General features: G+C 45.5%; 2 protein-coding genes and 1 non-coding gene across 7 annotated transcripts; 1 reads left to right on the top strand and 2 right to left on the bottom strand.

Annotated features, from left to right (window-relative positions):
• Positions 1-319: 319 nt before the first annotated feature.
• Positions 320-14,135, bottom strand: LOC122376199 (zinc finger protein 316-like). Of its 5 annotated transcripts, none has more exons than XM_043355972.1 (12): positions 14,067-14,135; positions 7,081-7,332; positions 6,560-6,738; positions 5,736-5,948; positions 5,450-5,552; positions 4,862-5,070; positions 4,402-4,503; positions 3,978-4,150; positions 3,356-3,480; positions 2,641-2,942; positions 2,106-2,318; positions 320-1,470 (listed from the first exon to the last, which is right to left on the bottom strand). In XM_043355972.1, exons 2-12 carry the CDS (start codon positions 7,304-7,306, stop codon positions 1,273-1,275), a joined length of 2,043 nt encoding a protein of 680 aa, XP_043211907.1. In that variant the 5' UTR covers positions 7,307-7,332; positions 14,067-14,135; the 3' UTR covers positions 320-1,272. The 5 variants fall into 5 exon arrangements, with proteins under 5 accessions (XP_043211907.1, XP_043211911.1, XP_043211909.1 ...); XM_043355976.1 differs by lacking the exon at positions 14,067-14,135 and adding an exon at positions 13,836-13,964; XM_043355974.1 differs by lacking the exon at positions 14,067-14,135 and adding an exon at positions 10,597-10,656.
• LOC122376200 lies at positions 10,272-27,690 on the top strand. The gene is made up of 3 exons (XM_043355978.1): positions 10,272-10,285; positions 24,353-24,808; positions 25,779-27,690. Exons 2-3 carry the CDS (start codon positions 24,374-24,376, stop codon positions 27,201-27,203), a joined length of 1,860 nt encoding a protein of 619 aa, XP_043211913.1. The 5' UTR covers positions 10,272-10,285; positions 24,353-24,373; the 3' UTR covers positions 27,204-27,690.
• Trnan-guu lies at positions 25,477-25,550 on the bottom strand. The gene has a single exon. It is a non-coding gene; the product is annotated as a tRNA-Asn (tRNA).
• Positions 27,691-27,694: the final 4 nt, after the last annotated feature.

Genomic DNA, 27,694 nt, shown 5'->3' on the forward strand with positions numbered 1-27,694 from the left:
TTAGCTCCGCAACTGGCCAGCGCGATAACCTAGAACAAATCACATGTGCAGAAGATGCCGCTCCAGTCACACCCTTTTCTTTTAGTTCACGTCGTGAACATTCCTTTGTTTACCATGTGTTCTTTATAGCGAATCTCTAAGAATCTTGATCGTGAAAACATCACCTAGCAGCTGTGAACATAGCTGTGAGACTAAAGGCTTAAAATGGGACAAAAAGTTGCATCGCTCATCCACCGTCGATGCAAACAGTACACTTCAAATTAAGCCCAAAGTAACATCATTACATCATCACGCCTGGCAATGAAAGCAATCGTGCATATACAATCAGCTTCCGCTTGTATTTATCAATACAGCAGATTGCAACATATTTCTGGATACACGAAAAACGACAAAAGCAACAGCAAAACGGATGGTGCACTGAAAAGGGTAATCAAGGCTACAAAACTTCGAAAACAGGCTACGGCCTGACAACTCATAATACGGGGTAGGAGTTGATCTGAAATCTGAATGCATCGTCACTTCCCGAGGGCAAATATTGAATGTGTACAAAACGAATGGTGCTATGCCAACCCGAAAGTCCACTGTCAAACTTAACTATCATACCATTATCAAAACTAAATAGACAACTGATTTTGGGACACACCATGCTTCTCCCAAAGACATTGAGATGACAAGTTGATGTCTGGAAGAGTTGATTGTTCGGTAATTCAGCTCAATGAATACAGAATACGTCCCCCGAACTCTAAAGTCGCAGATCATCGTACAAGGGTCTAAGCACACAGTTCTTACGTTAGTTTGAATGGGGTCACGCTTGGTCTCCCAGCAAAACCGCGATGAGATGAACACACACACAGGGCGCACTCAATGGTCGACATTGTCTATTTCACGCAGAGATCTCTACCAAAATTACAGCTGAAAATGCTGCAATCGACTTACGTCTCACAGCATTTCACAGTTATTTTGTATGTCGGACTCGCCTTCTAACCTCCCACAATCCTAAACTAACCATGAAGATGACTTGACTGTACAAACTAATGTTTTGCTAGCCAAGTGCAGGAGTGAAAACCCCTTAGCTGAAGAAAACACACCAGGCTACTTTCATGACTCGTCCAATCCTCGTTTTTCTCTCGACTTCAACACCACCACTTAATTTTATCGCTGAAACGCGAGGTATTCTCAACGTTCAACCTTACTATCAAAACACCTCACCTACACTTTGCCACGCATTTCAACACATCTTCAGACCCCACCGGTTCCCGGCGGGACACCACACTATCCTTCCAGGTGTAGATTCCCATCAGCATCAGCCACCGCCGTGAACTGTACATCCTCCCCATCGCCGGCCGCTGTGATGACATACTCCTCTTTATCGAATTCGCCAGCCTCCAGCACGGCTCCCTCGTACACGGTACCGTTGGGTTCGGTGATAACGGAGAGGGCGTCCACGACGGCGGCGCCCTCGGGCATGACCTGGTGGAGAGATGGGAGGTCAGTCGGGGAGAGGAGAGGGGGAGGGAGAGAGAGAGGGGGAGGAAGAGAGAGAGAGAGAGAGAGAGAGAGAGAGAGAGAGAGGAGAGAGAGAGAGAGAGAGAGAGAGAGAGAGAGAGAGAGAGAGAGAGAGAGAGAGAGAGAGAGAGAGAGAGAGAGAGAGAGAGAGAGAGAGAGGAGAGAGAGAGAGAGAGAGAGAGAGAGAAAGAGGGCTAAAAAATAGAAAGGTCGTCAAAGTCAATCTAAGAAATGACTATACGTACACTACATGACAGAACCAGTCCTTGCTCATAATATCAGCAAAGATACGTCACATCACTGATCACGAAGCTGATCTGTTCGCTAGCCGTCACTGCCTTCTGATGGAGAGCCCAGGCCTGATCGGGGCCCGCCTCAGGATCCCAGCCGTCGGCAAAATCCTTCCGACAGAGGTGCAGTGGCGCAGCGACATCCCCGGTGGCCGTCTTCAGGGCCCTCCAGAGCCGCTAGCCTCCGCGGGACCCCAACGGCAGAAACATCAATAGACATCATTATCAACAACAAGAGCAGCTGCAGCAACAGCGGTAGCAACGGCTACAGCTGCCACTGTCTCGTCTCCCCTTCACATCCAAACTTACCTGAACGTCTTCAAACACCACATCGACCACTCCGTGTTTGTGCCGCATGTGGGCGGTGAGCTGCTGCTTCTGGCGGAACCCGTCACCGCACTCCTGGCAGTAGAAGCGGTACTCGTTGTTGTGGATCATCTCGTGCCTCTGCAGGCTGTAGACGCTGACGAACGTCTTGCCACACTGGGCGCAGACGTGAGGTCGCTCCTTCATGTGCACGCGCTGTTGGTGAAGGGGGTCGCGGGGAGGGGTGTTGTGACTTATGATTATGCCAGTGCTCAGTAGTGGAAAGGGGCAGTAGCCATTGGGCACAAATACTTGAACAAAGCTTGGAAATGAAAATAAAAAGTGGATAGTTTAAGTCCAGCTTTTCTCGGTAAACTAGTGCGGTCGTTTTGGCGTAACACGAATAAATTCAAAATAAACAAGCTGACTGCCAGTTTAACTGCTAAACGCAAAGTGTGTTGCCACTAAACCATACACTGAACACCACCAGCCTTTGTTTGCGTCAGCCCCACCGGCCTGCCCGATTAACTCTCCTCACCTTGATATGTCCTCGCACCACATCCTCTCGAGTGAAGACCTTCTTGCAGATGGGGCACGTGTGCGTTATATTATGGGAGCGTTCGTGTTTTCTCAGTTTCTCCGGCACGTGCTCACCACAAATGCTACACACTCCTCCCGCCAGAAACCTGCCGGCTCGTTTCTGAACGGACGGAGGCGGGTGGTCGTCTTCCTCGGGAATTGGCGCGCCCTCCTCGAGGAGTCCCCGCGCCACGAGGTCGGCGTGCTGCCTCATGTGGTAGCGGTAAAACTTCACCTCGCGGTCACAGATGGTGCACTCGCCTGTCGATACATGAAAATACGAGATGTAAGAGATGTGGTGAGAGGAGGAAAGAGGGGAGGTAAGTCAAGTTAGCAAGCCTGAGAGGCGTGGAATACACAGTGGCTACACCATGATACTTCACAGATCACAGGAATATGAGATGAGATTAAATGAAAACTTTCACGTTTCCATTCCATCAAAGCTTCTTACAATCCACTCCCCGCTACTTGAACCTACCGTCCCATCCTCCCTTTAACCATCCATCCAATACACCACTTGCCGTCCCAGGATATTTATCCTCCCTCCTTCCCTTCCACCTAATTATTCCTACATTTACCATACCGTCCCCCATAGACCTCTGTATACGGTATACAGAGGTCTATGCGTCCCCATATAGCGTTGCCCCACTTCTTCCCCACTCCCTGTCTCTCACCAGATCTGTGCTGGAGTCGACAGGCCTTCCTGTGTTCCAACAGCGACGGCCGGTTGGGGAACTCGGTCCGACACCGCTTACACCAGGGCTTGTTGACGTGCTGACGGAGGTGCTTCACCATCGAACTGGGGCGGAGGGAGATAGTAGGGAGGGGTGTCAGCCCGCAAAGGGATAGGGGAGAGTGGGGCTATCTGTTACAGGGGTAAGTTGCTACAAATCAACTATCATATAATTGAAAATGTTCATGTGCTTTCTAAATTGATCCACCTAGCATGTGACCAATTTGGCACAGCTTAGTTGCATAGTTTGAGCGTTAACTTCAGGAAACCAAAGTGTAACACATAGCCCCACTCTCCCCTACACAGCTGGATGACGGGCGGAACGGCAAATTTGACATGATAATGAAATGATGTGGAAATACAATATAGCTATGGGAGAATGAAGGATGTTACACAACAAATAGTGAAGCAGACAGGTCGGAGATAAAAAAAAAATAAAACAATTGCACAGTTGAAAAGAGCCAGGGTGATGGGCCAGCATCCCCTCTCATCTCCTCACATTCTCCCTCTCTCCCACTTGCCACCACGCCCTCCCTTCCCTCTCCCCTCCCTCCCACACTCACTCAGAGTCCTCAAACTCGATATCACAGCGGCGGCACTCGTATCCGGTGGTGTGGGGTCGCGCAGCCCCGGCCGGCCGGCCTCCACCACCGCCCTCCTCCTCCTCAGTAAGGCCGGACGGGTCGCCGCTGTCCGCCGCGCGCACCTCCAGGTGAATTATCTTCTCCAGGTCCGACTGTAATGGCGGGAAACATGGTGATTTCGTCAGTTCATCGGAGTATACCGTCTTCCAGCCCATATTATCCAGTCCAAACATCATACATAAATCTGCATGCACCAGGAAACATATGGTGCTGGTCTTTCACTTTTTTAATGCCACCAAGAACTCTCCTGTGAACAACGAAATCCATTAGCCTTGCATTGCACCGGTTGCCCTTTACCCGACCATCACCCGCCCCCCCCCCCCCCCCGAACATCATTACCAACCTTGAGCGGTCGTTTGGAGGGAGCCGGCTTGATGTTGAATTTTGCCGTTTTGATGTCCTTCACCTGCTCCTTTAGGGCGCTAACGTCGGTAAAATCTATGACCTGCCGTCGCGAAACACATGAGAATGGGTTAGGGTACAGTAATTCTATTAACTGTCTGCAAAAGACTCACCTCAGATCCAATCGCTGATTCTGTCCTCTATCTCTCCCTTCATACAATTCTCTAATTTTCTCTCGTGATCTTATTCCTTTTCTACCATTTTCCATTTTCCCTATGCTCATATTCTTCACTCCCTCATTCTTTCCCTGATATTCTATACCCACTCTTTTCTTATGGGCTTTCTCTCCTGCATCGTGATTCGTAACCCACTAACTCAGGAATTAGGAGAGCAGCTATGAGAAAGGTAGATAAGGTAGGATAATTCTACTCCCTTTCTCACCCTCCTTCCCTTATACTCACCGTGGGAGTGACTGGCGGGTGTTTTCTGGGCCTCCCCCGGCCCCGTGGCGCTCCGTTTGGCGCCGGTGCCGGCGTGGGTCGCTCTATCGGCTCCGGAGACCAGCGGCGCCTCGCCTTGGGTACCCGAGAGCGCGTGGAGCGCGGCGTCGGCCCCGACGGAGCCCAGTCCGAGTCGTCAGAGTCGTCACCGTTGGCCGGCGGCGAGAGAGCTGTGGGGGAGAGAGAGAGGGTTAGAGTAGCGCAGCGAAGCGGGGGATAGGGAGGAGGGATTATGTGAGTGGTAGAGTGAAAGAGAAGTTAGTGAATGCTAGACAATGTTGGAATTGTGAATTTTGGTCCTGGTCCCGGAGAATAGAATCTGTCCGGAGAATCGGTCAGCTTTAAGAACACTCAACAGATAAATCATCTGTTTAGACAGAAGCTGGGATAAGTGGGATGAGAGAATGGAGAATCGGGAAATGATGGTATAGCATAGAGAAAAAAAAACATCGCCGTACAGACGAATGAGGGGAAAGGGAAGATGACATAAATCAACATGGCGAGAATCTCCCAGTACCTGACAGCCCAATATAGACCCATTTTACGTACCTCCTTCGGGTCGTTCCTCTCCTTCTCCATCTGACTCCGCCTCGGGGCCCGCCCGCTGGCGGCTCCCCGCTCGGAGCAGCTCCTCTATCTTATCTCTGACTTGCTGCAGACAAACGGGAGGAAGGTATACGGTTACATAAGGTTCTATTTACCAAAAGCTCGTCGACGGCATTCCCATTGAAAGACGAATTCAATGCAGAAAATCAAGCGAACTACTAAAGGTTCTATAGCCATCAGTCCTCCCCTTTCCACGCCTGACACTGAGCTGTGGTTCCTCTTCCCTCACCTGATACTGCTGGAAGTGCTGATCCGCCGTATTAATTAGCTCCAGACAGTCTGCACACACGCCGTCTGAGGTGCTGACATTCAGCTTGACATTGGACGCGCAGCCACTGAGTCTCTCAGCCAGTGAACAGGCCGTGGCAGAGGTCCTCTCCAGTACCAGGAGGTAGAGGCCGGCGGACGGGCGCAGGCACAGGTAGCAGCGCGGCGTCTCCGTCTGAGGCGGGAGATAGACATGGGAGTGAGTGAGTGAGTGAGTGAGTGAGTGAGTGAGTCAGTCAGTGAATGAGTGAGTGAGTGAGTGAGGAAGAGTGAGTGAGTGAGGAAGAGTGAGTGAGTGAGTGAGTGAATGAGTGAGGAAGAGAGTGAGAATGAGTGAGTGAGTGAGTGAGTGAGTGAGTGATTGATTGAGTGAGTGATTGAGTGAGTGAGTGAGTGAGTGAGTGAGTGAGTGAGTGAGTGAGCGAGTGAGTGAGTGAGTGAGTGAGTGAGTGAGTGAGTAAGTGAGTGGGCGAGTGTGGGAGAAGGTGAGGGACAAAAGAAGTGAGGGGAAAGAAAGGGAGAAACAAAGAAGAGAGGGGAGGGGAGCTGGGAGGGGAGGGACTCATAGGGAGGGTGGGAACTCCTCATAGGTTTCCTTTCTGACAGAAAGAAAGAAACCTATCATGAGGAGTCGATGATGAAACATATTTGCTCAAGAATAAATCAAACGACAAGAAAGCAGGGCGGTAAGCAAGAAGAACATTATCAAAGAAAGTTTGTTAGAACAACATTGCCTTAAGACTTGGATAGGTAAAAAACAAACAGTCATCTTACACAAATACTCACTATATCCAAATCCTTGACGTCGGAGTCATCAAACTCGGCATTTTCAGCTGCACTGGGGCCCTCAAACTGGGTGCTCTCGGCGCCGGGGTTCTCAAACTCTGTGTCCTCGGACAGCTGAAGCATTTCGCTCGAGTCTTTGGCCTTGACCTCGGTTTCATCCGGGTCATGAGCCCCAGTGTCTGTAAAAGGGGAATCACGGTCACTGGTCACACAATGGAGGAGCATTCAAATTTATTCACTGATGTACACATTTACTACTTGTAGGCAGCTTAAAGAAATAAAACCTCAATCGTGATTTTTTCTTCTGATAAAATGAACCTCTGGTTTATCATCCTGAGCTTATGGCGTGGTCTAAGCGGAGCGGCTGAGCAATGATAAACCAAGAAACATCAGCAATGGTGTTGATAATCAAAACAGCAACGAATATGTGCTCTGGTTTTCACCCAGGGTGAAAGTGTGTCCAACTCCCTGGCGTACGAAATGCCTCTAACTCATCTAGCGTGATGGAGTGTCCAACTCACCGGGCGTGATGAAATGGATCTGGTTGCCGTCCACCCTGACCACCTGCATGATGACCGACTCGGTACCAGTCCTCTCGCCGGCCGGCAGCTGCAGCATCACCTGCTGGCCCTCCTCCAGACTGGCCACGTCCGCGTACCCCTCCAGCTCCGGCGACGGCTCGCAGAGGCCGCCACCGGACATCGTGGAGGTGTCCATAGCAGAGGTGTCCAGAACGGATTCGTCCATGGTGTCGGGTCACCGATGGCGAGGCACTGTAAAGACAGGGGAGGGAGCAGAGGTAAGATGGGGTGGTAAGAAATAAGATCCAGCCGTCTACGCCAATTCTACAGCCATATTTAAAATACATGAGTAAAATTCTAAGGTCATATGACAAATAAAAACCCAAAATGACAATAAAAACGGGATGGCTGGTCGTGATGAGAACTGTCAAATTAGTTATCAGTAGACAGAAGGATAAGTTTGCAATACGGAATATATAATATATAGCCGACCCCACCCCAAGAAGCTTTGCATAGCCTTATATCTCGGCAACCACTCGAGTCGAGACATATCGACAAGTAGTCTTGTGCACCAGACAAATCAATGCCTTTGATCATGGACGAATTTCTGATGCATGTGGGCAGGGTATTACCACTAACCAACAAGAAAAGTGTCATGTGCAAAGTCAAGGGGTTCCAAATTGTTCTGCTACGTGTGATCATCCAGGATTCGCGCGGGTCCTGTTAGTCGGATTTTGCGTGAAAGCGGCACTGCAAACCAAGTTCAATCGATTGGAAGTACACCGGGTACCTACACTACACTGCTGTTTACGCACATTCAGTCAATGAAACCACAGAGAGGGCACACGGTCGGTGCATGGATTATGATATGGTGCATACATGCGTCAACTTTTGCCGCGGCCTTCTGCGGCAACCTTTTTAATAGCAATGCTGCGTTGTGGCGTTCAGTTCCTTGACACATCACCAGTGGCAATATCGCTCGACATAACACCAGCACCGATAACAGACAAGCAAGCGGAGCACTGAACTTCGATCATCATTCTGTATTGCATGCATAATGTTGGTGTTTCTCTTCAGACGCCTCAGCGGAAAACTACCTCCCTAGCGTTATCACATGCTTCATTACATGACAGGAGCATGTCCCTTGGGCTTAGTAATCCAATGTCTCCTCTAGCCCTGCGAAACCCCGCTGAAAAGTTAACAACGCCAGTCGCCTCACTCGGGTATGGTCAATTGCGGAAACAACTCTAGCGATTAGGAGCCCGAAGATGAACCAGCCCAATACGCACCTTATTCCCAATCTTATGAGGGCCGCTAGTGCTAATATGTTAAGTAATTGCAATAAATATTTGGAACGGATTGCTGAAGCCCCGGTAAATCGTAATAGGCTCGTGTCTGATTTCCGTGCTTTCGCGTAGGTGGATACCTACTCGATTAGAGTTAAGCGTAAGTAGAGTTAAGCGAGCAAAGTTAGCTAAGGTTGGGTCTCATCGTCTTGCGCCAAAATTTATGAGATTGTCCACTTGCGCAGAAATTTCTTCATTCATTCGTGCACTTATATTTCCGCGCACAGAATTACGCCGGATGACGCGCCGAAATTCCGCTCCACTTGTTACGCCGGGCATGTCGACCGTCGACGGTAACATGGTTTTTTTTCCAGTCTTGCCCGGATGACGGTACTTAGCATTAGAAACACAATAAGGTCATTTAGGCTCGTACTCCGTTACAAACACCAAATATCGCAACAGAACCAGACTGGGAAAAAAATCCATGTAACCGTCGACAGGTCCGGCATAACGGGCGAATTGCGTCGAAAATTCGGCGCAGCGTCCAGCTACTCCGTACGCCGAAATTTCGGCGCACGGATGGACGAAGAAACTTGAGGCAGATGGACGATTTAAGGAATTTCGGCACAAGACGACGAGAATTAACCTTAGCTACCTTCACTCGCTAGCTACACTCTACATTTGAACAATAAATCAGGGTCGAAAACGGGCAGGTAATGTTCGTCCGAGGCCATCCGGCCTCAAGCCCCGTGACATTTGTGATAGCCCTTGGACTATTGGAACTAAGATGCGGACAGGGCTGATCTTCAGGCTTCTTACCGCTGAATTTATGTTGGTGTTGATTAAAACCAAGTGAGGCAACTGGCATTTGGAACTGTACTTCAGTGGTGTTACGAGGGCTTGAGAAGTGTGATAGGGTAACAAGGCCCGAGAAACCTGCGACTGTGCATGCTCTGTGATGTAGCAAGTGATTCTGTTCAGAGAGTTAATTGTGAGACTTCTGAAGACACATAAATATCAATCTGCTGCTAGACTGACCAGTGTACCCAAACATTGGTGGCCTCCAGGTGCTGACAAATTTGGAGACTGCCATGCTCTGAGTTCAGCACACGTGAAGTAGCGCCAGACATGCACTGAAATTTTTGGTGCAATGCCACTACAGCCAACATGTTCAGTGTAGCTTGGATTTTTTCCAGTAACACCTTAGTAGACCACGTCCATTCAAACTGAAAAGACAAAAATTCAGACAAGACTATGATCCTGATGATCTGATCTGTCCAGACAAATAATTTGTTCTGGAATCTATATCACGGGGCCCATTCCAAGGCACTATGCTCCAGCACACAGCAGTGTAGGGATTGGGTTTCATGGAAACATCGCCTTGGAAACATCAGCAAACTCAGACATTCGCAAGTCACAACTCTGAAGCGTCGAGCCGAATTTGTATCAAATGCCGCACCAATATGCCGCTGCGCAAAGTGCACCGCAGCGCGTTGGCCATGAACCACCGACCTGATTGGTTGTATCAAAATTTAGCCTAAACACACGGGAACATTGACATATACTATATGGCATGGCAAGGAAAGTATTAATTGTAACTCGCAAGTATGATCAGTTGGGCAAACTAGACCTTTGGAATCAAAATATGGAGGCATCAAAAGATTGATTCCTTTTGGGCATAAATGCAGACCATTTATAACTTACCAATCACATAAAAATAAGACAGTGTTTCAAGAAGGAGCATGCCTGATCTTGAACAGAAATGCTTGAACTATTTCCTAAGCAAAATAATATTGCTCCTATCATAACAATTTGAATTCTATAGGTAGTGAAAGGCAATCAAGGAATTGATTCACTTTTAACAGATAATCATAATATTGATTCCCCATCAGCTGGCTAATCATTATTTTGATTCACAGGTAATGTTAACAGATAGGCAACAATGACTTGCAAGAATACAGCATTTATCTTGCTATTATTCTCATTTAGTGGTATCCTCAGCACCACAACTGATACCTATAGCATTGTTGTACTTTACCTTCACTACATTTGATAACAATTCACAATTTTTTAATGTCAAAAATACAAAAACTGAAGCAACAGGTAAAAACCATATAAATAATATAAAAGCACTACAACAATGATAATTAGGGGTTTAAAAATTTCATTTTGCCATTTTACACAAATACTGATTGGTTAGTATGTGATTCATGATACAAAAATAACATACAGTGTGATTTCCTCAAAACAGCTTTTACGTGATGGACAGGCGTATTTACAAATTGCAACCGAGCTCCGCCGTGGGGTAAGGTGGGCAGGGGTTTTCGCACTACGGCTGCGGTTGAACTACCGTTTGTGGTAGAAACTTCAGGACGATGGCGCGTTTCATACGAAATGTGGCGCAATGTTTGTTTGCTTCTGAACTTGTACTGTTTGTTATTGCCGTGAATTCTTGAAGTGGGAGTGTTTCAATAACAACTTGTGGATTATTTGAGTTTCTTTTTATAAACATAGAATAGTATTATGAAACATTGTGTGGAAACTGCAAATACTGATATGATCAATTACTTAGTTTGGGAATTGATACACATTTTGTAGAGATTTGTCTGGCAAATGGTGTAACAAACCTCAAGCCTATCATGATCCGAAGCTGTTGTAACAAATCAAAATTGCTTTGATGTTACATAGTACCTTGTTGGAAAGACTGGAGCATGGTTCAAGATGATGTGTAAAAATTCAAGATTTGTGGGAAAGCTTGTGACTGAAGAACGAAAACAGTTCTATATGATGGCTCAATCAAACATGGAAATGGACGACAAAAGTAGAGTTTCAACATTCCAGCATGTGAGAATAACTTCAGAAATTCATAATTCTTGTAGTATTGCATTCTTCTTATGTACAGTTATAGTTTTTGTTAGAGTATTTGAAATTCATTGTGTCAGTTGAGATATAGATGGATTGCGGACAAATTTTAGAATCATTGCATGGTAGCTAGGTATAAGGTACTTATTCGGTAAAAAGGTATGTGATGAATGCCATGAGAAGGTTTTTTATGATTTAATATATGGTCGTTGTTGTACCTACAAAAATGCAAGCTTACTAGCAACTAGTTTCTGAATCAAATCAAAAGTATTTGCCATGAATGTAAATATGTACCTGCAAAGTATGTCAATAAATTTGTGTGATGTTGACCAGAGAGCTTTATCATCTGGGCATTTATGTCGCTTCTTACATTAGGTGTTAAAGCATAGTAATTACGGATGAACTTTGTGCCAATATCTTCAATGCACAATGTATATAGCATGTCTACAACCCTCACTGATCCTGCTATAGCTATAGGCATTTGGCACAAGCAAGACCAAGGGCATGAACTTCACAATTGCTCAACCTTTTGTCACGTACCACCAGTCACTTTTTTGCACATAGCAGTGCACACAACAATGTGAAGAGGGCCTACACAAAAACAACATGATTAGTGTGCACTATGCACAGGATTGTACCCTGATTATTTGAATATTTTGATCACTCAACAGTCAACAGTCAGGAGATAATTATTAAATATCATATTTATTATACATCACTTGTCAAACAAGAGCATGATGACACACATTTTGACAAGCAATAATGGTAGTATTCCAATAAGTTGGACAGTCATCTCCCTGGGCGTCATTTTTCCAGGAAGGTACCTCTGCAGGTGTTGTGGTAGGCTAGGTTGAATTGGGTCAAGTTAGGCGAAGTAAGGTCAGGTGGTTAGGACCCGGTCAGACCGTAAGGGCTGGTCAGGTTGATTTTAATCTTTCATTCTAATTTGACATAGATATCTATTACCTATATTTTTGCTCCTGCCTGAATTTCATTAGGTAATGAGCTAATTTTCCTTTGTTTTTATCTGTCTTGCTTTGTGTTTTTGTCCCTTATATTTTGCCCCATAGGCAAGGGTGGAGCTTTTCCAGGGAAGGTGGTGGAGCATGATTGGAGGCGCTCAACCAGACGGCATAGGAGGGCACGGTTTCTGAACGCACACTGATGCCTGATTCAAGCCACGCTGTCTTCATGCGTGGCGGCGCGCTACTTAAAAGTCCCTAAAAAAAAAAAAAACGGGAAGTGATGCCGATAGAACCTTCAATCATTCTGGGCTAACGCTTATGACTTGGAAAAAGTCGCGATCCCAATTCAATCGAAAACCTGTGGGCTCTTGCTTAGCAGGAGGTGTATGAAGAGCCACCCGCCATAAGCACTGCTCAACCGCAGGCACAGGTTTAGACGGCGTTGGTCCGCATCAAAGCCAGTGTGCTGGAGAATCCATTGGCTGAAATGCTCCAGAACATTCGCCACTGTGTGGGTTCCTCATTTCCTCTCTGACTGTCCTTTGAAACCACTCCAAAGATATGCAGAAACCAACGAGGTGAGTAAACGAGGTGAGTAAACTGTGTTTTTTTATGAAAGGTGGCTACAAGCTCAGTTAAAAGAAAAAGTACCAGATTGTTTTGTTTTTACAGCGGGAAGAAAGGTGTCCGGATAATTTCGTTACACCCCCTGTGATGTTCAAATGGTTGCTAAATTCGAAATCAGCTCCAAAAACTAGCCTAGAAACATGTAAAACTCGAAAAAGTGAACCGAGGTCATCAAAGGTCATTGAGCTGACCTGACCTTCAGGTGACCTTGACACCCACCCTAATGCATGGGATCAGCATCATATCACATGTGTCAACGCTTGAAACCACGTGAAGACTGCAACCGCGCGGCTAATGCGAGCCGGCATACGCCGAATCGCGATTCGGGCCAAACATGGTCTCGAGAAATAGGTCACAGGTCAAAGGTCATTTGGGTCAGGGTCATGAAATTTTCAGGGTAGGTGTAAAATTGATAAAATCGGGGGTATTGAAAGTTTCGTCGCGATCGGACGGTTTTTACGCGAGTTACTCACGAAAAACCGATAAAGCGCACCCAAAAAGGCAGAAATATGCACATGCGATATCCTATACTGCGAAAAAAGGTGCATCATTTTTGAACGTCGCCGACAAATTGTAATTACCCTAGGCTCAGGCAGATGTATGGTAGAAAATCCCCCAAGTGAAATACACTACGGCGGAAATAAAATACCCTACGGCGGAGCTCGGTTGCAATTTGTAAATACGCGATGGACAGTGGCTCTGTCTTTTTCCCATTCACAAGGCCAAAGGGACAATTTCTTAGCTTTGAGGTAACACTTTTTGCAATCCTACCACATTTTTCTACCTTTTAAAAGAAAAATCTCGCCGTCATGGGCCTTTTTTCAACCGTAACGATTCATTTGAAGTCAAAAGCGTACCCAAATGAATCAAAAAATTGATTCCATGCCCATATTTGGTCATGGCTCCTCCCACCAGAATCAAATTATTGATGCCTCCATATTTTGATTCCAAAAGTCTAGTTTGCCCAACTGTGATCGCAAAGCATGCTTATCACAGTCTGTTATCTTACACATACCAACTGAATGGTAGAAAATTGGTCATTATTTTCAACAGATTTCACAAAAAAATTCACTCAGTTCACTATTTCTCTCTTCGGTTTCCACGGGTTCCAACGGAAATGACAGGAATTTCATCACTATAGAGCATAGAGAAATTACAACAGTCGTGCACATTACGATTGTACGAGGACATTCATCACTAAAATCACTATAGACATGTTTCAATTCAAGCAAAATTTGGTTCTCACCTCTCACTTGCCGTGAAATGCAGGAAATGCAAGAAAATGCACCCTACCAGCAAAGCCCTTTCATCGAAATGTCCGTGAACTTAGCGACGTATACGTATACGTATTCAGCGACGAATTCCAAATCACTTCAGATTCATGGCATGGGTTAAGTTGACCATGCTGAACACGAATATGACATTTATTTTAACTTTTGAATTAATCTTCATGGTTAAAATCCGGTTTAAATGACGGGGAACCGCATAACGTCGCGAAAATAAAAACTCACGAATTCCAAAGTATATGCAAAATGTAGAGCTCATCCAGATCTAACGTCCGTGGAAGAATCCAAGCTCGTGGCTCTTTAACTTCATGGTTAAAATCCGGTTTAAATGACGGGGAACCGCATAACGTCGCGAAAATAAAAACCCACGAATTCCAAAGTATGTGCAAAATGTAGAGCTCATCCAGATCTAACGTCCGTGGAAGAAACCAAGTTCGTGGCTCTTTAACTTCATGGTTAATATCTGGTTTAAATGACGGGGAACCGCATAACGTCGCGAAAATAAAAACCCACGAATTCCAAAGTATATGCAAAATGTAGAGCTCATCCAGATCTAACGTCCGTGGAAGAATCCAAGCTCGTGGCTCATCGCCTTCATGGTTAAAATCCGGTTTAAATTACGGGGAACCGCATAACGTCGCGAAAATAAAAACCCACGAATTCCAAAGTATGTGCAAAATGTAGAGCTCATCCAGATCTAACGTCCGTGGCAGAATCCAAGCTCGTGGCTCTTTAACTTCATGCGTAAAATCCGGTTTAAATGACGGAGAACCGCATAACGTCGCGAAAATGAAAACCCACGAATTCCAAAGTATGTGCAAAATGTAGAGCTCATCCAGATCTAACGTCCGTGGAAGAATCCAAGTTCGTGGCTCTTTAACTTCATGGTTAATATCTGGTTGAAATGACGGGGAACCGCATAACGTCGCGAAAATAAAAACCCACGAATTCCAAAGTATGTGCAAAATGTAGAGCTCATCCAGTTCTAACGTCCGTGGAAGAAACCAAGTTCGTGGCTCTTTAACTTCATGGTTAATATCTGGTTTAAATGACGGGGAACCGCATAACGTCGCGAAAATAAAAACCCACGAATTCCAAAATATATCCAAAATGTAGAGCTAATTCAGATCTAACGTCCGTGGAAGAATCAAAGCTCGTGGCTCAACGCCTTCATGGTTAAAATCCGGTTTAAATGACGGGGAACCGCATAACGTCGCAAAAATAAAAACCCACGAATTCCAAAGTATGTGCAAAATGTAGAGCTCATCCAGGTCTAACGTCCGTGGCAGAATCCAAGCTCGTGGGTCTTTAACTTCATGGTTAAAATCCGGTTTAAATGACGGGGAACCGCATAACGTCGCGAAAATAAAAACTCACGAATTCCAAAGTATGTGCAAAATGTAGAGCTCATCCAGATCTAACGTCCGTGGCAGAATCCAAGCTCTTGGCTCTTTAACTTCATGGTTAAAATCCGATTTAATTGACGGGGAACCGCATAACGTCGCGAAAATAAAAACCCACGAATTCCAAAGTATGTGCAAAATGTAGAGCCCATCGAGATCTAACGTCCATGGAAGAATCGAAGCTCGTGGCTCTTTAAATTCATGGTTAAAATCCGGTTTAAATGACGGGGAACCGCATAACGTCGCGAAAATAAAAACCCACGAATTCCAAAGTATGTGCAAAATGTAGAGCTCATCCAGATCTAACGTCCGTGGAAGAATCCAAGTTCGTGGCTCTTTAACTTCATGGTTAATATCTGGTTTAAATGACGGGGAACCGCATAACGTCGCGAAAATAAAAACCCACGAATTCCAAAGTATGCGCAAAATGTAGAGCTCATCCAGATCTAACGTCCGTGGAATAAACCAAGTTCGTGGCTCTTTAACTTCATGGTTAATATCTGGTTTAAATGACGGGGAACCGCATAACGTCGCGAAAATAAAAACCCACGAATTCCAAAGTATATGCAAAATGTAGAGCTCATCCAGATCTAACGTCCGTGGAAGAATCCAAGCTCGTGGCTCATCGCCTTCATGGTTAAAATCCGGTTTAAATTACGGGGAACCGCATAACGTCGCGAAAATAAAAACCCACGAATTCCAAAGTATGTGCAAAATGTAGAGCTCATCCAGATCTAACGTCCGTGGCAGAATCCAAGCTCGTGGGTCTTTAACTTCATGGTTAAAATCCGGTTTAAATGACGGGGAACCGCATAACGTCGCGAAAATAAAAACCCACGAATTCCAAAGTATATGCAAAATGTAGAGCTCATCCAGATCTAACGTCCGTGGAAGAATCCAAGCTTGTGGCTCAACGCCTTCATGGTTAAAATCCGGTTTAAATGACGGGGAACCGCATAACGTCGCGAAAATAAAAACCCACGAACTCCAAAGTATGTGCAAAATGTAGAGCTCATCCAGATCTAATTTCCGTGGAAGAAACCAAGTTCGTGGCTCTTTAACTTCATGGTTAATATCTGGTTTAAATGACGGGGAACCGCATAACGTCGCGAGTTTTTGGAATTCGTGGGTTCTTATTTTCGCGACGTTATGCGGTTCCCCGTCATTTAAACCGGATTTAAACCATGAAGGCGTTGAGCCACGAACTTGGATTCTTCCACGGACGTTAGATCTGGATGAGCTCTACATTTTGCACATACTTTGGAAATAGTGGGTTTTTATTTTCGCGAAGTTATGCGGTTCCCCGTCATATAAACCGGATTTTAACCATGAAGTTAAAGACCCACGAGCTTGGATTCTGCCACGGACGTTAGATCTGGATGAGCTCTACATTTTGCACATAATTTGGAATTCGTGGGTTTTAATTTTCGTGACGTTATGCGGTTCCCCGTCATTTAAACCGGATTTTAACCATGAAGGCGTTGAGCCACGAGCTTGGATTCTTCCACGGACGTTAGATCTGGATTAGCTCTACATTTTGGATATACTTTGGAATTCGTGGGTTTTTATTTTCGCGACGTTATGCGGTTCCCCGTCATTTAAACCAGATATTAACCATGAAGTTAAAGAGCCACGAACTTGGTTTCTTCCACGGACGTTAGGACTGGATGAGCTCTACATTTTGCACATACTTTGGAATTCGTGGGTTTTTATTTTCGCGACGTTATGTGGTTCCCCGTCATTTAAACCAGATATTAACCATGAAGTTAAAGAGCCACGAACTTGGATTCTTCCACGGACGTTAGATCTGGATGCGCTCTACATTTTGCACATACTTTGGAATTCGTGGGTTTTTATTTTCACGACGTTATGCGGTTCCCCGTCATTTAAACCGGATTTTAACCATGAAGGCGTTGAGCCACGAGCTTGGATTCTTCCACGGACGTTAGATCTGGATGAGCTCTACATTTTGCTTATACTTTGGAATTCGTGGGTTTTTATTTTCGCGACGTTATGCGGTTCCCCGTTATTTGAACCGGATTATAACCATGAAGTTAAAGAGCCACGAGCTTGGATTCTTCCACGGACGTTAGATCTCGATGAGCTCTATATTTTGCATATACTTTGGAATTCGTGGGTTTTTATTTTCGCGACGTTATGCGGTTCCCCGTCATTTAAATCAGATTTTAACCATGAAGTTAAAGAGCCACGAGCTTGGATTCTGCCACGGACGTTAGATCTGGATGAGCTCTACATTTTGCACATACTTTGGAATTCGTGGGTTTTTATTTTCGCGACGTTATGCGGTTCCCCGTCATTTAAACCGGATTTTAACCATGAAGGCGTTGAGCCACGAGCTTGGATTCTTCCACGGACGTTAGATCTGGATGAGCTTTACATTTTGCATATACTTTGGAATTCGTGGGTTTTTATTTTCGCGACGTTATGCGGTTCCCCGTCATTTAAACCAGATTTTAACCATGAAGTTAAAGAGCCACGAACTTGGATTCTTCCACGGACGTTAGATCTGGATGAGCTCTACATTTTGCACATACTTTGCAATTTTGGGTTTTTATTTTCGCGACGTTATGCGGTTCCCCGTCATTTAAATCGGATTTTAACCATGAAGTTAAAGAGCCAAGAGCTTGGATTCTGCCACGGACGTTAGATCTGGATGAGCTCTACATTTTGCACATACTTTGGAATTCGTGGGTTTTTATTTTCGCGACGTTATGCGGTTCCCCGTCATTTAAACCGGATTTTAACCATGAAGGCGTTGAGCCACGAGCTTGGATTCTTCCACGGACGTTAGATCTGGATGAGCTCTACATTCTGCATATACTTTGGAATTCGTTGGTTTTTATTTTCGCGACGTTATGCGGTTCCCCGTCATTTAAACCAGATTTTAACCATGAAGTTAAAGACCCACGAGCTTGGATTCTGCCACGGACGTTAGATCTGGATGAGCTCTACATTTTGCACATACTTTGGAATTCGTGGGTTTTTATTTTCGTGACGTTATGCGGTTCCCCGTCATTTAAACCGGATTTTAACCATGAAGGCGTTGAGCCACGAGCTTGGATTCTTCCACGGACGTTAGATCTGGATTAGCTCTACATTTTGGATATACTTTGGAATTCGTGGGTTTTTATTTTCGCGACGTTATGCGGTTCCCCGTCATTTAAACCAGATATTAACCATGAAGTTAAAGAGCCACGAACTTGGTTTCTTCCACGGACGTTAGGACTGGATGAGCTCTACATTTTGCACATAGTTTGGAATTCGTGGGTTTTTATTTTCGCGACGTTATGCGGTTCCCCGTCATTTAAACCAGATATTAACCATGAAGTTAAAGAGCCACGAACTTGGATTCTTCCACGGACGTTAGATCTGGATGAGCTCTACATTTTGCACATACTTTGGAATTCGTGGGTTTTTATTTTCGCGACGTTATGCGGTTCCCCGTCATTTAAACCGGATTTTAACCATGAAGGCGTTGAGCCACGAGCTTGGATTCTTCCACGGACGTTAGATCTGGATTAGCTCTACATTTTGGATATACTTTGGAATTCGTGGGTTTTTATTTTCGCGACGTTATGCGGTTCCCCGTCATTTAAACCAGATATTAACCATGAAGTTAAAGAGCCACGAACTTGGTTTCTTCCACGGACGTTAGGACTGGATGAGCTCTACATTTTGCACATACTTTGGAATTCGTGGGTTTTTATTTTCGCGACGTTATGTGGTTCCCCGTTTTTTAAACCAGATATTAACCATGAAGTTAAAGAGCCACGAACTTGGATTCTTCCACGGACGTTAGATCTGGATGCGCTCTACATTTTGCACATACTTTGGAATTCGTGGGTTTTTATTTTCACGACGTTATGCGGTTCCCCGTCATGTAAACCGGATTTTAACCATGAAGGCGTTGAGCCACGAGCTTGGATTCTTCCACGGACGTTAGATCTGGATGAGCTCTACATTCTGCATATACTTTGGAATTCGTGGGTTTTTATTTTCGCGACGTTATGCGGTTCCCCGTCATTTAAACCAGATTTTAACCATGAAGTTAAAGACCCACGAGCTTGGATTCTGCCACGGACGTTAGATCTGGATGAGCTCTACATTTTGCACATACTTTGGAATTCGTGGGTTTTTATTTTCGTGACGTTATGCGGTTCCCCGTCATTTAAACCGGATTTTAACCATGAAGGCGTTGAGCCACGAGCTTGGATTCTTCCACGGACGTTAGATCTGGATGAGTGCTACATTTTGCATATACTTTGGAATTCGTGGGTTTTTATTTTCGCGACGTTATGCGGTTCCCCGTCATTTAAACCAGATATTAACCATGAAGTTAAAGAGCCACGAACTTGGTTTCTTCCACGGACGTTAGATCTGGATGAGCTCTACATTTTGCGCATACTTTGGAATTCGTGGGTTTTTATTTTCGCGACGTTATGCGGTTCCCCGTCATTTAAACCAGATATTAACCATGAAGTTAAAGAGCCACGAACTTGGTTTCTTCCACGGACGTTAGATCTGGATGAGCTCTACATTTTGCGGATACTTTGGAATTCGTGGGTTTTTATTTTCGCGACGTTATGCGGTTCCCCGTCATTTAAACCAGATATTAACCATGAAGTTAAAGAGCCACGAACTTGGTTTCTTCCACGGACGTTAGATCTGGATGAGCTCTACATTTTGCTTATACTTTGGAATTCGTGGGTTTTTATTTTCGCGACGTTATGCGGTTCCCCGTCATTTGAACCGGATTATAACCATGAAGTTAAAGAGCCACGAGCTTGGATTCTTCCACGGACGTTAGATCTCGATGAGCTCTATATTTTGCATATACTTTGGAATTCGTGGGTTTTTATTTTCGCGACGTTATGCGGTTCCCCGTCATTTAAATCAGATTTTAACCATGAAGTTAAAGAGCCACGAGCTTGGATTCTGCCACGGACGTTAGATCTGGATGAGCTCTACATTTTGCACATACTTTGGAATTCGTGGGTTTTTATTTTCGCGACGTTATGCGGTTCCCCGTCATTTAAACCGGATTTTAACCATGAAGGCGTTGAGCCACGAGCTTGGATTCTTCCACGGACGTTAGATCTGGATGAGCTTTACATTTTGCATATACTTTGGAATTCGTGGGTTTTTATTTTCGCGACGTTATGCGGTTCCCCGTCATTTAAACCAGATATTAACCATGAAGTTAAAGAGCCACGAACTTGGTTTCTTCCACGGACGTTAGATCTGGATGAGCTCTACATTTTGCGGATACTTTGGAATTCGTGGGTTTTTATTTTCGCGACGTTATGCGGTTCCCCGTCATTTAAACCAGATATTAACCATGAAGTTAAAGAGCCACGAACTTGGTTTCTTCCACGGACGTTAGATCTGGATGAGCTCTACATTTTGCACATACTTTGGAATTCGTGGGTTTTTATTTTCGCGACGTTATGCGGTTCCCCGTCATTTAAACCGGATTTTAACCATGAAGTTAAAGAGCCACGAACTTGGATTCTTCCACGGACGTTAGATCTGGATGAGCTCTACATTTTGCACATACTTTGCAATTTTGGGTTTTTATTTTCGCGACGTTATGCGGTTCCCCGTCATTTAAATCGGATTTTAACCATGAAGTTAAAGAGCCAAGAGCTTGGATTCTGCCACGGACGTTAGATCTGGATGAGCTCTACATTTTGCACATACTTTGGAATTCGTGGGTTTTTATTTTCGCGACGTTATGCGGTTCCCCGTCATTTAAACCGGATTTTAACCATGAAGGCGTTGAGCCACGAGCTTGGATTCTTCCACGGACGTTAGATCTGGATGAGCTCTACATTCTGCATATACTTTGGAATTCGTTGGTTTTTATTTTCGCGACGTTATGCGGTTCCCCGTCATTTAAACCAGATTTTAACCATGAAGTTAAAGACCCACGAGCTTGGATTCTGCCACGGACGTTAGATCTGGATGAGCTCTACATTTTGCACATACTTTGGAATTCGTGGGTTTTTATTTTCGTGACGTTATGCGGTTCCCCGTCATTTAAACCGGATTTTAACCATGAAGGCGTTGAGCCACGAGCTTGGATTCTTCCACGGACGTTAGATCTGGATTAGCTCTACATTTTGGATATACTTTGGAATTCGTGGGTTTTTATTTTCGCGACGTTATGCGGTTCCCCGTCATTTAAACCAGATATTAACCATGAAGTTAAAGAGCCACGAACTTGGTTTCTTCCACGGACGTTAGGACTGGATGAGCTCTACATTTTGCACATAGTTTGGAATTCGTGGGTTTTTATTTTCGCGACGTTATGCGGTTCCCCGTCATTTAAACCAGATATTAACCATGAAGTTAAAGAGCCACGAACTTGGATTCTTCCACGGACGTTAGATCTGGATGAGCTCTACATTTTGCACATACTTTGGAATTCGTGGGTTTTTATTTTCGCGACGTTATGCGGTTCCCCGTCATTTAAACCGGATTTTAACCATGAAGTTAAAGAGCCACGAGCTTGGATTCTGCCACGGACGTTAGATCTGGATGAGCTCTACATTTTGCACATACTTTGAAATTCGTGGGTTTTTATTTTCGCGACGTTATACGGTTCCCCGTCATTTAAACCGGATTTTAACCATGAAGGCGATGAGCCACGAGCTTGGATTCTTCCACGGACGTTAGATCTGGATGAGCTCTACATTTTGCATATACTTTGGAATTCGTGGGTTTTTATTTTCGCGACGTTATGCGGTTCCCCGTCATTTAAACCAGATATTAACCATGAAGTTAAAGAGCCACGAACTTGGTTTCTTCCACGGACGTTAAATCTGGATGAGCTCTACATTTTTCACATACTTTGGAATTCGTGGGTTTTTATTTTCGCGACGTTATGCGGTTCCCCGTCATTTAAACCGGATTTTAACCATGAAGTTAAAGAGCCACAAGCTTGGATTCTGCCACGGACGTTAGATCTGGATGAGCTCTACATTTTGCACATACTTTGGAATTCGTGGGTTTTTATTTTCGCGACGTTATGCGGTTCCCCGTTATTTAAACCGGATTTTAACCATGAAGTTAAAGAGCCACGAGCTTGGATTCTTCCACGGACGTTAGATCTCGATGAGCTCTACATTTTGCACATACTTTGGAATTCGTGGGTTTTTATTTTCGCGACGTTATGCGGTTCCCCGTCATTTGAACCGGATTTTAACCATGAAGTTAAAGAGCCACGAGCTTGGATTCTTCCACGGACGTTAGATCTGGATGAGCTCTACATTTTGCATATACTTTGGAATTCGTGGGTTTTTATTTTCGCGACGTTATGCGGTTCCCCGTCATTTAAACCGGATTTTAACCATGAAGATCAGCTCAAAAGTTAAAATAAATGTCATATTCGTGTTCAGCATGGTCAACTTAACCCATGCCATGAATCTGAAGTGATTTGGAATTCGTCGCTGAATACGTATACGTATACGTCGCTAAGTTCACGGACATTCATCGAAAAAGAAGTGGTGAGGCGAAACGTGCGCAGTCTCAAAAATATGATATAGGTGTCGCTGCTGTCGTTATTGGTTACGATGCTTACATTTACGACTTACGATTACGATTTTTCGCGGGATAGTAAATGTTTTGCAGTTTGTGCGTCAGTTATTGTCGCGATGTTGTCTCAGTAGTGATTGTCGTTGAATTGTTGTAAGAGATATCATTGAGCATTTAATATAAAAGTAGGTTGAGGTTGAGGTGGGTACTCTGTTCACTGTTGACATATTATACTAGGTAGGTATTGTAAATGCCAACTGTGGGCCTACTTTCATAGATGCTAATCTGGGTTGGTTTCAAAAATTTGAAGCATCAGCATGGCAAAGGGTTTAGGGTTAGGTACCTATGGTATCAGTATGGGGTAATGCTGAATGTCAAAAGTGTCATTAATACTGTTTGGAGCCTTAGTTGTGAAGATGAATGCAATTTTAATATTTTTAGGCTCATGATGTGGCTCATTCTGTGCATTTGAAAACCAAAATGAAAACTTTTCACTTGCGATGTCAATGCGCTGATTAAAACGTGCAGACTCAAATTTGTCACATAATTTTTTACCATACAGAACAGGACATTTACAGGCATCTGTAGATGCTAGATCTGTCGTGCAAAGGCAAAAAGGATTAGGTACGTCAGGTCAGAGGTCATTAGGTACCTCAGTGTTTCATTTTTCAGCCTTTTTGGTGGCAAATCACACCTAATGGGGAAAATATTTTCATCCCTAAAATGTGAATGACCAACTTTACTTCATCTCTGAAAAGAGTTTCATGTATTCCCAACAGCCAGTTCACTTGTCACTTGACAGTTGATGCACCCACATCCTTTTGTTCCACACCCTGTCAAGATCCTGACATGAAATTCTGGTTTATCAGTTAGCATAAAAATTGGCATTACACCATTTTGCAAAAATACTGCAGTTATTTACTTTCTTTTTTTCATCCTAGGATTTTTTCTTCATCGGCACACCCAACCAATATCCAATTTTAGAACACTGAGGTACCTCGGGTTGGCGGTCGCCCAAACAATCATTTTTGCCTTTGGAAATGGGACACCAGAGATGTGGCCTTAATTTTGATTTTTGGCTGTACAGCCTCCTCTCCATGTGTTCCAAAAAAAAAAACTCCAAAAGGAACATTCTGGGAGTGATTTTTCTGGTATCTATTGTTATCTGATATAGCACCAACCATCAAGTTTGTCAGCATTTAGTCAACAATGTACTGACTTCCCCAGGCACCCATTTTCTCACAGTTTTTGACACTTGTCTCTTTCCCCTCTTTTCCATTTGCTAGCCCTGCACCAGTGTGGCAGCCATGTCATGGCTACTGCGCAATGTCACCACTCTGGCTCTGTGTCTCCCGCTGCTGCTGCTGGTGCTGGCACACCGCTGCCGCGCCAGCGATCCGTTCGCCATGTTCGAGTTCGAGCTGACCCCAGAGGGCGGTAAAGACTGCTGCGCAGCGGCCGATCGCTGTCACCGTCTACTCGATGCCCTGGGACCGCTGCGCGCGCGCTGGGCGACGAGGTCTCGGTGTCCTGCAAGAGTTTCTTCCTCAACCGCCGCTCCAGCCCCCACACCCTCGCCAGCCGCCGCCGGTCCTTCCAGGCCGCCCAGCAGACACCAGCTGAACTCTGCGTTCATGCAGCGGCACGTGAAGCGGACGCTGAAGCTACTCCGGATACATGAGGACGTCCAGCCGGCCGAACGCGAGACGTTTCAGCTGAGAGGCCGCATCTCTGAAGTGCAGGTGGGAATGGTTGGCAGAAGAGGGGCCTGTGGAAATCGGGGACAGACAATGAATGAATGAATGAATGAATGAATGAATGAATGAATGAATGAATGAATGAATGAATGAATGAATGAATGAATGAATGAATGAATGAATGAATGAATGAATGAATGAATGAATGAATGAATGAATGAATGAATGAATGAATGAATGAATGAATGAATGAATGAATGAATGAATGAATGAATGAATGAATGAATGAATGAATGAATGAATGAATGAATGAATGAATGAATGAATGAATGAATGAATGAATGAATGAATGAATGAATGAATGAATGAATGAATGAATGAATGAATGAATGAATGAATGAATGAATGAATGAATGAATGAATGAATGAATGAATGAATGAATGAATGAATGAATGAATGAATGAATGAATGAATGAATGAATGAATGAATGAATGAATGAATGAATGAATGAATGAATGAATGAATGAATGAATGAATGAATCTGTCTTGGCGTGTAAGCAACCCCGTGGTTTTTGCTGGAAATGTGAGTGATTGATGTTGTGATAACGAATAATGAGTGTCGCAATATGTCACATTAATCTTGAGTACAGGCCGTAATATGTATGTTTGGATGATGTCATATTCCCGTTTCGGTGTGGTCAAAACGTGGGCCGCCCCCGGGTGGGCTCGAACCACCAACCTTTCGGTTAACAGCCGAACGCGCTAACCAATTGCGCCACGGAGGCCCGCGGTGTGTGCTGGTGAGAAAGTACTTTAGCTCGTAGTTTGTTCATCAGCTGTTACGTTTGTTTCTTCGAAGGACCATGATTCATGAACCTCGCTGGTTCTTTTGCTGGCTTTACTGCCAACGAAATGCTGATAGCACGAATAAGCTATATAGGGCAGCTGAACCGAATGATGCTGGTTATTATCGAGCCATTTCGTTTTCTGACCCCTCTCTCTCTCTCTCGCAGGTGCTCCGATTGCGTCAGTTCCTGACTGGCTCCGACCACATCTCTCTCGTCGAGACCGACGCCATTCTGGAGGACATTTTCGCCGACTCCGAGTTCGAGTCCCTGCTGACTGAAGGCCAGCCGCGCTGGCTGCGTCAGCTTCGTCAGCTGATACCAGATGTCTCTACTGAGCTGGTTCCTCTGCTACTGACTGTCCTCTTGGGTAGCTGGCTGCTCGTGGCACTGCTGTTCGGAAAGTCCTGGACGTACGTGCTGAGCAGAATGTTGGTGCTAGTGCTAGTGGCGAGTTTCTTCTGGCATTGGAATCATCTGTATGTGAGGGCACTCGCTGAAAGACATCTTCAACTAAACCCTCCAGAGGGATGTGAGAAAGGTGACAGGGGCTGGACGGACGGGCTTCTACACTACGTCCGTGGGCTGGTCAGCTTCGTCAAAACGGAGGACAAGTGCCGCGAATACTACATGCGCCTGCACGTGGATCCGTTCTCGGAAGTATCGCCCGGTATGGCTCTGGCGGAGACATTGACCAAGATGGTCCTACATCCCGCCGAGCAGTGTGGCCGGGCGCTGGGGAGATTCTATGTAGCTCTCGGTGCAGAAGTGCCTACAATATGGATGATACCGCTGACGATAATCAGCCTGGGGTTCTTTCTCGCTCTGGTCGTGATTGGTTGTCGCTGTCGACCACCAAACTCAGTTAGTCGAGATGACTCCGAGGCGCTGCATGTGACGGTCGAGCCGGGACAGGAGAGGGTGTACCTCGTGGTGACGGCTAGTGGAGAGGTGCAGCCGGTGGGCGCCGAGTCACGTCGAAGGACCCAGGTACAGCGCGCCGGTCCTGAGCGAGTCGGATGGCTCGCCTGGACCGGTCGGGGGCTGGTGAGGTCCGTGTCGGCCGGGGCACTGATGGCTGGAGGCGCTGTGGCGGGTGGCACTAGAGCTCTGCTCAACAGGAGAGCCCCGTCCGCACCGCCGCGGTCGCAGCAACGTCTGGTAGCCGTGGAGGAGACTGCGGAGGACTCCCCGTCTCGGCACGGAGGCGGGGATAGCGCCACCCCCGCCCGGGAGGACAGAAGCACAGGAGAAGGCCCCGTGGTCTTCAACGCCAGTGAGAGTTCCAAAACGGAGCAGACCAGACCATCTCACTCTGCCAAAGAAACCTCTCCTAGTGCGCCTGGACCTGACCACGAGAGAATCCCTCGATCCCCAATGACGTCAGCATCTCCAATGACGTCATCCGCTACAGCTGTCGATACATCCGGAGGTGGAGACGCCAGCTCGCCGAGTGTGATGGAGAGGCGGCCGGACCGTGCGGAGGTGGCGCCGCGTGGTGGCGGAGGTGAGAACGTCGATCCGCCGTCGTCTCCGTTCTTGACCAGGATCAAAGAAGTGATGGATACGTCGCTGGAAGACGTGGAGGGATGAACGGGTTAGAGGGGATGATTGCACTACTGGTTTGCATAAAAAACAATGTCTCCTGTCGAGATATGAGGTAGTCTTATCTATGAGTGGAATGTCGCATGCTGCTGATGCCTTATTTCGCTTGTCGGTGGGAAGAATGGTTCGGAGTCGGGTCTATGCACATTTTTTGTGTGAGCTGCCATTCTACAAACGTTTGTAATGTGTTTTTGTTGTGATCATTTAATGGTCAGCTATGATATATGCATCTGTATGTGAGTGAATTTGGTGTAAGCTTAAGCAGTATTGCTTTCTCACATCTCACAAAGGGCGTGTTTTATTTGATTGCGCATGACAGGTTTGTGGCTGTGATTATGTCGGAGGAGACGAGCGGGATATTTGCGGGATATCGCACTGAGTGTCACGCGATCATTTCAATTGATTACATGTGTGCATTATCAGTTTATGAGCAGCTATAGCTGATCAATAAACGCACATTATCTGTTTCCTCGTAGTAA

This window comes from Amphibalanus amphitrite, unplaced genomic scaffold (assembly GCF_019059575.1).
Source record: "Amphibalanus amphitrite isolate SeventyFive unplaced genomic scaffold, NRLGWU_Aamphi_draft 002051F_arrow, whole genome shotgun sequence".
NCBI classification, from domain to species: domain Eukaryota; kingdom Metazoa; phylum Arthropoda; class Thecostraca; order Balanomorpha; family Balanidae; genus Amphibalanus; species Amphibalanus amphitrite.